This window comes from Tamandua tetradactyla, chromosome 1, assembly GCF_023851605.1.
Source record: "Tamandua tetradactyla isolate mTamTet1 chromosome 1, mTamTet1.pri, whole genome shotgun sequence".
Taxonomy (NCBI): Eukaryota; Metazoa; Chordata; class Mammalia; order Pilosa; family Myrmecophagidae; genus Tamandua; species Tamandua tetradactyla.
The window spans coordinates 172,273,036-172,285,758 of record NC_135327.1 but is presented as its reverse complement, the minus strand read 5'-3'; the positions used below and the strand labels follow the sequence as shown (position 1 = coordinate 172,285,758).

The window sequence follows — 12,723 nt, the reverse complement described above, 5'->3', positions numbered from 1 at the left end:
GGAAAAAGAATGTGTTCTTCACAGTCATTGAGTTGAATGTTTATATAATCAATTAGGTTGAATTGATTGATCATATTTTCATCATGTATCCTTGATAATTACCTGTGTAGTTGTTCTATCAACTATTAGGAGACCATAGACATCCCAACTATTATTGTTACTAGCCATTTCTCCTTTCCATCCAGTCAGTCTTTGCTTCATGTGTTTTAGAAGTTGTGCTGTTGAATGAATACATTATTTATATCCATTGTATCTTCCTGATGTTATGAAATGTCTCAGTTTCTAGTAATATTTTTGTCTTAATTCTATTTTGTCTGATAGTACTATAGCCACTCCTAATCTCTTATAGCTACTGTTTGCATGGCATGTATCTCCTGCTTTTCTGTTCTCCTCTTCCTCCTTGGCTGCCTTCTTTGTGCTAAGTATTTTTAGTGAATCACTTTAATCCCTTTCATTGAAATTTTATTGTTTTAATTTTTTATTAGCTTTGTCCTATGAATTAGATTACACGTTTTAACTTATCACTTTCAACTTGAGATTAGTACTAAATTAATTTCAGTAAAATATAGAATCGTTGCTCAAATACATTGCATTCCCTCCCCCTCTTTGTGTCTCTGTGCCCAGAACCAGACTTACTTATCTCTTTTAGCTCTTGAAGATTATTAAACAATTAGCAAAGTTTAATATATCTTTGGCTTGATTTCCAGAGCTGGACCATATAGCTTGTTTTTCAGAAGCACATTTAAATGCCAGTGAGAGTGAGAGACAGCATGTAAATTTTTAAAGCAACTGTCATTTCTTCTTTGTAGTTAATAACCAAAGCTTAGTTACAAATTAAAATGAAATTCTGGGGTATGATTTGTGTGCAGGTTAAGAGTGAAGAGGCTATGTTCTGTTTGACTGTAATTATTTGTAGGTAGGTTCTCCAGGACAGCCGCCTAGTTTGGGCTTATTGCTATAAGGTGTGTTGGAGTCTACCTAGTTGCTAGACCAATCATACATAGTGACATGATGACATGCAGGCCTGAGAAAATTGAGTAATGTTTTAGGTATTCCAGATTTTTTTAAATCCCATTGTTTTGGAACCCACTTGTTTAATCCACTTGCGTTTAACCTTTGAAAGGATTATATACCCTAGAAAAGCCATGTTTTAATCCTGATCCATCTCATGGAGGCAGTCATTTCTTTTAATCCCTATTCAGTACTGTAGGTTGGAAACTTGATTAGTTTATCTCCACAGAGATGTGACTCACCCAATCGTGGATATTAACCTTTGATTAGAGGGAGATAAGACTCTACCCATTCCAGGTGGGTCTTGATTAGCTTGCTGGAATCCTTTAAAAGAAGAAACATTTTGGAGACAGCCTCAGGGCCATGAGAACCACGAGAGACCACACAGCCAGAGACATTTGGAGATGAAGAAGGAGAATGCCCCTGGGGAGCTTCACGAAACAAGAAGCCTAGAGAGGAAGCTAGCAGACATCACCATGTTCACCATGTAACTTTCTAGGAGAGAGAGAAGCCCTGAAATTCATCAGCCTTTCTTGAGTTAAGGTAACCTCTTGTTGGTGCCTTAATTTGGACATTTCTATAGCTTTGCTTTAATTTGGACATTTTCACAGGCTTAGAATTGTAAACTTGCAACTTAATAAATTCCCTTTTTTTAAATCATCTGTTTCTGGCACATCGCATTCTGGCAGCTAGCAAACTGGAACAGACCTCAGTAAACATTCTTGGGAAGTGAGGTTGGACCACAGGTCAGAGACAAGCCCAAACACCCATAGTAAACAAAAGCAGACTACCAGCCAATGTAAGGGATAGCAATTCATTTGATGAATCTGTTTCTTGACTTGTTATCTCCACTTCCAAGCAGTTGGACCATTACCAATGGAGAGTGGGGTAAGCCTAATGTGAACTGACCCTGGCTATCCCAGACTATCTGGGTATGCTGGGCAGTTTCTCTGGTCATTTTGGGTATGGTTGGCATTCACCAGGTACAGTTTATCATCTCTTTTGGTGATCCCCACCATTCCTGGTATTGTCCCTGAAACAATAATTTCTATAAAATATAAAGAGTTGTAGGGTGAATTAGGATTGACAAGCCAGCCTTTAAACCTGATTGATGAGCCAGCCTTTAAACCTGGAGAAATCTGGCAATTCTTTAGGTGTGGGAAGATCAGAAGCAGCATCCCTTTGTGTATGGAGGTCCTTCAGAAAAATCTATGATAACTCAGTCATAAGATACTATCCATGTTCGATCAGGCTGCCAGTCCTTATGGAAGGGCAGAATAATTAAAAATTAGAAATGAAAAGGAGAGGTGGTGAGATGGTAGAGATGAGAAGGGAATCGTCATGGATATGAAAGGCCTTAAGTTTGCCCTTCACCACTAGCAAGGAGAGGCATGGAGGCTTGAGGTGGTTATTGTGGGCATCTAAAGGCCCAAAGGTCTCAAGTTTAACAAAAGCAAAGCTTTTGGAAGAGAGGTGCATTTTGGGGATCATTTGTCAGTTTGGAGTTTAGAAAGTATTTCTTTGAGGAGGCCATTGTGTCTCTTGATCAGCCTTGCCCACGGTTGGTTGAGGATAGCAGGGCAGGTAAAAATTTCAACGTATACCTTGTTCTCATGCCCAGGGTTGGAAAGTTTGTGAGATAAAGTAGGAACCTTCGTCATAGTCATTTATGCCAGGGGCACCAGAGATCAGTATGGATTTAGTGAGGCCCTGTGAGTGTCATCCCTGTTAGCATGTCTGGTTGAATAAGCCATCATTAGTCTGGTGTAGGTATCTACCATAGTAAGAGCATAGCCAGAGGAGGGGACCTTGGGCCTATGAAATCAATTTGCCATCTAGAATAAGGTAGATGACCATAAGGAATTGAGCCCCATCCAGCCAATCTCCAGTGCTTAGTTTTATTACAAAGGAGACTTAACCGATAGATGGTTTAATCAGTGAAGGCCCTAGGGGTAGGCCCTACTACCTGGGCTAATCTACCAGGTAGATTAGGTGATTGTGTGAATCCTGCACAACCTGGTGTCCTGAGGATTCATGTGCCCAGTTGTCATATACTAAAGGTTGAGTTGGGGACTTTGTGGTCTGGGTTGATTGTTATTATTATTATTAAGAAACGGATGTGTCAGGTCTGTAACATGTGTCCTGGTTAAGTGTTGAGTAACAGCATTAAAGTGGACTTCGGGAGTAAGGACCAAGTATAACCCAGTTAGGAAGTGGAAAGTCTACCAGTGCTCTGCCAAACTACAGAGCAGTTTGCCTTGTAGTAAATATGAGCCCCTGTTCCATTGGCTTGACAAATAGCTTGGCCATTAGCAACTTCTGGTGAGTCAGTAAAACTATGGATCTCATAGAAACTTTTCTGAAGGACATCTTGGTGGGCCAGGTGAACCGCTTCCAATTCAGCCAGCTATCATCTCATATTAGAGATCTACCTAAAGTGGGGTGGAATGCCACCACCATCAGCAAGTTCCATTACTTGTAATGATGGTGCTGCCATTGGTGAAATATACCAATTCCATTTCCATATTAGCCATTGATCCCAAGGGGCTCCCTACTTTGCCAAGTATGTGGTGCCTCTAGTTCTGCCGTGAAGTAGGTAAGGGGCTGAACGTAGGGAAGCTGTGTTCTCCTGGGGTCTGGAAAGGCCCACCACATCAGACTTAGCACTCTCCTGAAGGTTCCATTTCCATTTGACCATAAAGTCTTCCATAGTTGTGCCAAGCAGCCCAGGAGATGCTTCTTAGACTCAGGCCATGATAGGAATTTATGAACTTAGGCCAACTGTCTGAGAGCCTAGCTCCCACCTCCAATGGGGCCCAGTATACAGCAAATATTTATCGTTCTAGGGGAGGGTACCTCACACTAGTTTGTGGTAGCAGTTTAATCTAAAAACCCATGAGAAGACACTTGACACCATGTTTGGCACAAGAAGTGTAGTCAGAACCAGGAGCTACTTAAAGGCAAGGTCTGTTGGGTTAATTCTAATGCCTGCTGTTGGGGAACCTCCCCACCTCCCCCACCCCACACTGAAATGTGGAACACATCTAAATAATATAATGAATTGACTGGACTGAAATAGACAAATGGGGAATATGCTGTCTCCAGAAGGTGAACAGGCCCAAAAGATGTTTAGCTTGTATTGTAGTTTGCTAGCTGTCAGAATGTAACATACGAGAAACAGAATGGCTTTTAAAAGGGGGAATTTATGAAGTCATAAGTTTACAGTTCTAAGGCTGTGTAAATGTCCAAATTAGGGCACCCTCTCTCAATGGGAAAGGCATGTGGCGAACATGGTGACTTCTGCTAGCCTTTTCTCCAGGCTTCTTGTTTCATGAAGCTCCCCCAGGGGTATTTTCCTTCTTCATCTCCAAAGGTCTCTGGCTATGTGGGCTCTGTGTCTCTTTCCAAACTGTTTCCTCTTTTAAAGGATTCCAGTAAACTAATCATAACCCACCTGGAATGGGTGACATCACATCTTTCTCTAATCAAAGGTTAATACCCACAACTGAGTGAGTCACATCTCTGTGGAGATAAACTAATCAAGTTTCCAACCTACAGTACTGAACAGGGATTAAAAGAAACGGCTGCCTCCATAAAATGGATAGGATTAAAACATGGCTTTTCTAGGATACATAATCCTTTCAAACCAGGACAGCTTGTTTTAAAGTTAAAGTTATTGTTTAAAGGCTTCCAGTATTGTGTGTGACCTGAGCTCTGACTCAGTTCAAGTTAAGATTAACCCCGTGAGCTGCCAGTCAGGTCAAATAGTGACAGTTCTCTTGGGAAAAGCCTTTTGTGGGAGCTCCAAACCTATCTGCCCCTTCCAGTGGCTGCTGAGCTTTTGGTTTTCACAGATACCATGATTCTGTGGTTGCTGGTTCCAAGGGAAGAATGGAACTGGGGAGAGGGATACGAAAATAGGTTGAGTTAAACACTAGAAGCCTACTGCTCTAATTGGGATTTAGCGTTTTTCATGAATAAATGCATTTGGTATCATTACAAGCCATTTATTAATTTCTAGAGTTCTGTGAAAATTGAGTTTGATAGTTCTTGCCAGTTTTCTAATTGCTTTCATAGAGGAGTAGATTTTCCATTCTACTCCATTCCAGAAGTGCTTCTCAATCTGCCTGTGCTTTTAATCACTGTGCATATTTCCTCTGTTCTATTTTTATATCTAAATAATGATCTCCATTATTTACTGGCAGCCATGAAAGTCCACTCTTTGATTTCATTGAAAGCTGCTTGCGAAATAAACATGAAATGGTTATTTATGAAGCTGCTTCAGCTATCATCCATCTTCCTAACTGTACTGCACGGGAGTTGGCACCTGCTGTTTCAGGTTAGTTGTGTATTTGATGGTGGCTTTGTATTGCTATATTTAAGTTCCATAGGTCAGAAGCAGAGATATTAAGAATGACTTTTGAACCTATGTATATCTGGACTTTGCATTCAGTAGCTTATATTGGTTGTTCTTTATTTTTATCACTTTATTTCATGTTACTATTTCCCCATATAAAATTTATGAAAGTTTTTTATTTAGAATACAAGTAACTAATGCCTTAAGTTCTGCTAATGTTAAAAAGTCCATTTGCTCTCATAACTACAAATATTTCTACCATTTCTAGCTATTATGTAGGTAGCAGAGAAGCTTAGCCTACCTTATAGGTATGCCTAAAATTTACTTCTGAGGGACCTCTTTTGTTGCTCAGATGTGGCCTCACTCTCTCTAAGTGTAACTGTGCAAGTGAAATCATTGCTCTCCCCCCTACGTGGGACATGACATCCAGGAGTGAAAGTCTCCCTGGCAACGTGGAAGATAACTCCCAGGGATGAATCCAGTCCTGGCACCATGGGATCGACAGTTCCATCCTGACCAAAAGGGGGAAAAGAAGTGTAACCAATAAAGTATCAGTGGCAGAGAGAGTTCAAATAGAGTTGAGAGGCTACTCTGGAGGTTGCTATTATGCAAGCTTCAGTTAGTCATTGTTACCTATCATAACCTGCCAAACTCCATCCAGGACTATTCCAGCCAATCCTAAAGAATACCTAGGGCAATATATAAGATTCCTCAAGGGTTCCATGCACTAGTGTAATTTTCCAGAGGCCTCCATATAGGTCCCTGGACTGGATGGGTCCTGAAACTTAGAGGGCTCAGCCTTTCCAGAGCATCAGATAATTCTATCTCCCCATATTGGTAACAGACCATTTCAACATGAGAAAGTTGGAATGGCCATAGCCCAAACACCCCTAAAGAGAGAGAGAGAAAGATCAAAGGTGATAGGGGCATTATCAGGACTTGATAAATGAATATGATTGCTAAATCATTAAATTGGTATCTCTTTTAGTCTCCAGCTAGAAGTAAAAACCTAAAATTGTGGAATTGTAACCCATGTCAAACTCTGAAATATGTCCTACAACTAATTGTGGTGTAGTGATCTGAAATTTGTTGCTTTTTTGTATATATGTTATTTTTCACAGAAAAGAACAAAAAAATGCTGATTGTGATGATAAAAAAAATGTTTAAGACTTCTAGCCTCCTATATTCTGGAGCAGCTAGATAGAGAAATCTGAAAGGATAATATGGTAGCCCATGACAAACTCTGGGACCTGTCCTATAACTACTTATTGAAAGTGCTTTGAAAACTATTGCTTTTTTATTTCTTTGCTTTGTATGTATGTTATACTATACAATAAAAAAGTTTAAAAAACATGCAGCAAGTTATTCTGCCTCGGTGGGGGACTTTTTTTAAACAGCTTAAGCAGCTGTTTAAACTTTCATAAATAAAGTAATTATTAAGTCTTTAAAAAATTAATTGGTCCATTAATTATTTTAGAAAAAAGAGCAAACTTTGATTCTTATTAATTGAAAGTTTTATAGCTAAATGAAAACTATTTTTTCTGTTTATTTCATGTGAATTTTTGATGCTATGATATAATTTTCTTATGCATATTTTGAACATGATTCTTTATGTACTGTATTTTTAGCTATTGATAAAATGAGCTATATTCACAGGGTTTTTTGTTTTTTTTTTTAGTTCTTCAACTTTTCTGTAGTTCCCCTAAGCCAGCCTTGAGATATGCAGCTGTGAGGACCTTGAACAAGGTAGGTGTCCTTTTCCTATTAACTTGTATCAGTGTTTGAGAAACATTAAATGTGAAGCAATTTGGTTTCTCTCCAAAGTTAGTAGATAGGATATTTGGGCTTCATTTCTACAACACCTCACTTTGTATTTGTGGCCTTAAGTGTGGCCATTTTTACTAGTAATCAGCTGAAGATTATAATTCATTCCTTACATCTAAGCATGTTATACTCAAACATCAAACTGTTCAATACGGTGGCCATTAGCCACAGAAAGCCTTTTAAATTTAAATGGAGTTAAATGAAATTCAAAAGTCGTTTCCTCAGTCACACTACCCATATTTCATGTGCCCAGTTGCTACTTGCAGTTAGTGACTGTCATACTGAACAATGCAGATATAGATCATTTCTATAATTTGCAGAAAACTTCTTTGAACAGTGCTAGTCTGTAGCAGCACTGTCCTATGGGAACATAATGTGAGCCTTGCACGTAATTGTAAATTTTGTAGTAATCACATTAAAAATTGTTTTCAAAGGTGAAAACAGTTTTAATTTTTATCTTACCAAATATATCTGAACTGTCATTTCAGCATGTAATCAGTGTAAAATATTGAAGAAATGCATTCTTTTTTTCGTATTAAGTCTTTGACATCCAATGTATTTTCAGTACTTTCAGCATATCTTGATTTGGACTAGCCACATTTCAGAAACTCAGTAGTCAAGTTAATTCTTTAATTTCTCTATTGGTTACTATAATGACCAGCATAAGGTCTAGAGGATACAGTACAGAACACAGAATAAATTAAAATAACCATAAAAACTTTACATAAAAATTTAATGTAATAGGATACCTATCATAAGGCAATACAGGATCTATTACAACTTAATTTTATGAAAACTGGAGGAAAGAGAGATTTAGAGACGCCATGGAAGAAGCCTTTATAGAACAAAATTTAAATCATCTCTTGATAGATAGGTCCACAATCACTCATCTATAATCTTAGGGCCAGATGTGTCTTAGAATTCAGTTATTTTGGTGAATTTTAGAAAGGTAATGTGGTACTATCTCTTATCTTATAAACTAACCTCAGTGTGCCTGGAGGAGCACCCAACATCACACATATTGATTTTTCTGCACTACGTGGCCATCCTCAGCAGGTGGGGTAAATTAAGACTTAAATTGTTTTACATCAATTAGGTCATGTTTTGCTAGTAAATGAATTTTGATACCAATACCTTGGTTTACAAAGTGTTTGGGATTTCCGAATTGTGAGTAAGGGTTTCTGTGTAAAATTGGCATAGTGAGAGAGGTGGATCAACAAGAAGGAAAAAAAAGGAAACGAGAATGCAGACATGTCTTAGTGACCATGAGTAATCTAGTTTAGCTGGAGTTTGCTTGTTTAAACACAGAAGTGTTTTCTAGGTGATAAGATATTAACAATTTTTGTTAAGCACTGTTTACCATGCTAGGTCCTATTCTCAGTGGAGTAGACATACATATACACAAAGAACAATAAGGAAAACAGGCCGACTGTAATAAAAACCAGCCATAGTATTGTTATAAGGGTCATAGGAACTAATAAATGAGTGCTGTGCTGTGGTGGTATCTCATTTATCAAGTGATATACGTACATTATTAATTGTAGACATTCTTCTTGAAACAATTACTTTTAATCTATGTTTTTTCCTTTAGAGTAAAAAGAGAGCCACTTACTTTAATTGACATTTCTATTTTCCTTTTCCTTTGTTTTTTAAAGTTTTGGCCTTTATCAGCATCGGTTTGTCTTTTTTTTTTTCTTGCCCTTCCACAAGGTGGCAATGAAGCACCCCTCTGCAGTTACTGCTTGCAATCTGGACTTAGAAAACTTGATCACAGACTCAAACCGAAGCATCGCTACCCTAGCCATTACTACGCTTCTCAAGACAGGAAGTGAGAGCAGTGTGGACAGACTCATGAAGCAGATATCTTCTTTTGTGTCTGAAATCTCAGATGAGTTCAAGGTAAGAGTTTAAATATGATGATGTTTTCTCCTAGTCTGTGGATTGCCTATTTATTTTCATAACAGGTCTTTTGATGAGCAGAAGTTTATAATCTTTATGAAGTCTATCATTTTCTTTCTTTCACAGTTAACTGCTCTCTGTGTCCTAAGAAACCTTTGTATACCTCCAAGTCATAATGATTTTCTCTTATGTTTTATTCTAAATGCTTTACAGTTATAGCTTTTCCATTAGGTCTGTGATCTTTGATTTAATATTTGTGAATTGAGTGGGGTAAATTCAGTTTTTTCCTTATGGATATCCAGTTATTCCAGCATAGTTAGTTGAAAAGACTTCCCTTTCTCTGTTGGAGTGCTTTGGCATCTTTGTCTGAAAAGCGCATAACCTTTAATTATAGATAATATTTCTAGGTTCTTTCTTTGATCTATTTGTCAAGCCTTACGGCAGTACAATCTATATTAATTAATGTAGCACTGGTGGTACCTCTGAAATGTCAACTAATAGAGGTCTTGTAGTTTTGACCTTCTTTTTCAGAGTTTTAATTCCTTTGCATTTCCATGTAAAATGTATAATCACATACTCAATTTCTACAAAACAAAGCATGCTAGGATTATGATTGGAATTGTGGTGACTCTATTAATCATTTGGGGGTGAACTGACATTTTATTTTATTCTTCCAGTTCATGAATATCATAAATATCTCCCTTTATTTAGGTCTTCATTAATTTCTCTGAGCAGTGTTTTGTAGTTTTTACTCTAGAGATCTTGCACATATTTTAAGTTTATACCTAAATGTTTTATACTTTTTAATTCTATTTTATTAGAATTTTTGTTTCATTATTTGCTGCTAGTATATAAAAAATACTGGGTTTGGTTTTTCTTTGTTAACTTGGTGTCCTGTGACCTTACTAAATTCCCTTATTAGCTCGAGTAATTTTCATATAATTCCTTAGGATTATCTATATAAATAATAATATATACTGAAAATATGGTTTTACATCTTTATTTCCAATCCAATGCCTTTTCTTTATTTTTCTTGCCTTGTTGCAATGGCTAGCACTTCCAGGACAGTGTTGGATAGAATTGATGAGATTGTGTCCGAGATAAAAAGAACAATAAATTTCAGTTAGAAGAATGAAAGGAGAAATTTTGTTTAATTTTTATTTAGTTCTCAGCTAAGAAGTATAATTGACCTTAATTACTCTCTACTTACTATAAATGTAGACTTTAAAAAAATAAACTAAGCCTGTCTATTCAAGCAGACAGTTTGCATCTTTAGGCAATCTTGGAAGGTTATGAAGTTTGTTTTTACTGCTGTTTCTAACATAAATTAGAATGATAGGGAGATTGATTTTGGTAAAGGTAATGTTTTAGCATAGGAGTTGGCAAATCTTTTCTATGATAGGCCACATAGTAAATATAGTAAATATTTTAGGCTGTATAGGCCACTGTAGTCTCTGTTGCATATTCTTCTCTGTTTGTCATTTGCTTTCGTTTGTTCAGAATCAGTTGTCCTGTCTTCTAGTTTGCTTATTCTTTCCTCTGCCTCTTGAAATCTGCTATTGTGTGTCTCTAGTATATTTTTTATTTGGTCTACAGCATCTTTAATCTCTGTGATGTCTACTGTTTTTCTATTTATTCTTTCAAAGTCCTTTTTATGCTCTTCTAATGTCTTCTTGATCTCCTTTATATCATTAGCCATCCCACTGATTTTTTTAGTAACATATGAATATCTGATTAGTTGTTCCAAAGTTTGTGTCTTCTCCAGTGTTTTAATTTGGTCATTAGACTGGGCTGTATCTGTCTGCATCTTCATATGGTTAGTGATCTTCTGTTGTCTTTGTGGCATGTAAATATCTTGATAGGGTTACTTTGGATGTTGATTTCCTTCAGTAGTCTAAAGCTTTGTATTTGCAGGATGGGTATGGAACAGGATGTGTGGTGAGGCACAACAGTCCAGTGATGGATTGCTGTAGGTCTCAGGAGGCGTGGGGTGAGACTGTGTGCTTGCTCAGGAGAGGTGGGTCCAGCTGGGACAGGCTTGTAGGCTCACATGGGGATGGGATATGGGGTAGGGATGCATAGGAAAGGGGTCGGGGAGGGGGTGCTTGGAGGGTGGGATGGGTGACAGGATTCAAGTGTGTGTGGTGTGAGGGGAGTTGTAGGTCGTGGGGGGGGGGGGGTGCGGTGTGCATAATGGTAGCAGTCCATCCAGAAATGGGCACGCTAGGCTGTTTGCACTAGCTGGCCAGCCTCCGGTTCTCTGCCTCTCAGATTTCAACCTGAGCTGCTCTTTCAACCCAAGCCCCTCTGTGTGGTAAAAATCGCTCTCCAGGTCTTTTTTCTGTCCCTTCTCTAGTTCTTTCACAGCAATTAGTTGTAAAACAGATTTCAGAGTTTGGTATGGGTTACAATTCCACAACTGTAGGTTTTATTTCTAACTGTCGTAAGGTAGTGGAGGCTAAAGAAATATCAGTATAATGATTTAGCACTCATACTCATTTGTTACACCCAACCTAAAATGTAAAAACCATCTTAGCTCTCAAGCTTTACAAAGGCATTAGGCCAGATTTGGCCTGTGGGCTATAGTTTACTGACTTCAGTTACCCAATAAGCACACACATGAAAGTGTTGGTGAGGATGTGGAGCAGTGGAAATCCTTAAATATTCCTGTGTGCAATTACTTTGAAAAATTCTGGTGTTAACTAGTTAATTTGAAAATGTATATTTTGTAACCCCAGCAATTCTAATTTGGAAATAGGATATAATTTCAATTATATACGTTACATTTTACAAATATCATGTTGAGCAAAATAAACATGTTACAGAAAAATTACATACAACATGATAGACTAAAATAAAATTTCAAAAATAAGCAAACTAAATGTTATATATTATTTGGGGATTATTCATATATACACGCAAATTATAAAACTTTGAGAAAAACAAGGAGACAAAGACATTCAGGATAGTGATTTTAGCTAGGAAGAAAATCAGAAGGGGTCCATGGCACAGCTTCAAAGATAATGGAAATGTGCTTTTTAAAGAGCTATATATTCTCTCACCTGCCATGCCAGAGACCTGGATTCGATTCCCAGAGCCTGCCCATGCCAAAAAAAGCTGTAGAGTAAGTGCACAGAGATTTGTTTTTATTATCATCTGCTAAAATTTATATATATACATTATATAATAATATGAAATATTTCACAAGGAAAAGAGTAAAAAAGCCAAATAATAAAACCATTTAAAAATTAAGCTAAAAATTTGCCTGTTTTTTAAACCTATAATAAAATAAATCTTCACCAAGCTGTGAAACTCCAAGTTTACCATCCAGTATTCTTTTTCATATTGGAAATTTGAAATATTATAAAATATTCAATATTTTATAAAAAATCTTTTTAGGTTTTGCTTTCTGACTCTATGTAATTTTATGACACAAAGTGATTGATTCAGTATCAAGTGTGTTATGTATCACTGGATATGATGCTACTTTTACCTCTCTTCTAGGTTTTTAAAAAATGCTATTTTTGAGGGTCTTCTAAAGAGAGCACCTCTTTAAACATATGGTGGTTTTAGGAAGGTAATAAAAAAATAAAATAGTTGTTGTTGGGAAGCAAGCTTGAGGAGTCAAGGAT

At 37.2% G+C, this 12,723-nt stretch overlaps 1 protein-coding gene across 2 annotated transcripts in view; it reads left to right on the top strand.

Moving 5' to 3' along the window:
• Positions 1-12,723, top strand: part of COPG2 (coat protein complex I subunit gamma 2) — a 214,163-nt gene that overhangs the window by 137,893 nt on the left and 63,547 nt on the right. For both annotated transcript variants that reach the window (XM_077133782.1, XM_077133859.1), the window contains 3 exons: positions 5,217-5,350; positions 7,047-7,114; positions 8,903-9,091. In XM_077133782.1, the coding sequence (XP_076989897.1) occupies positions 5,217-5,350; positions 7,047-7,114; positions 8,903-9,091 (391 nt within the window). The remainder of the gene's footprint in view (positions 1-5,216; positions 5,351-7,046; positions 7,115-8,902; positions 9,092-12,723) is intronic.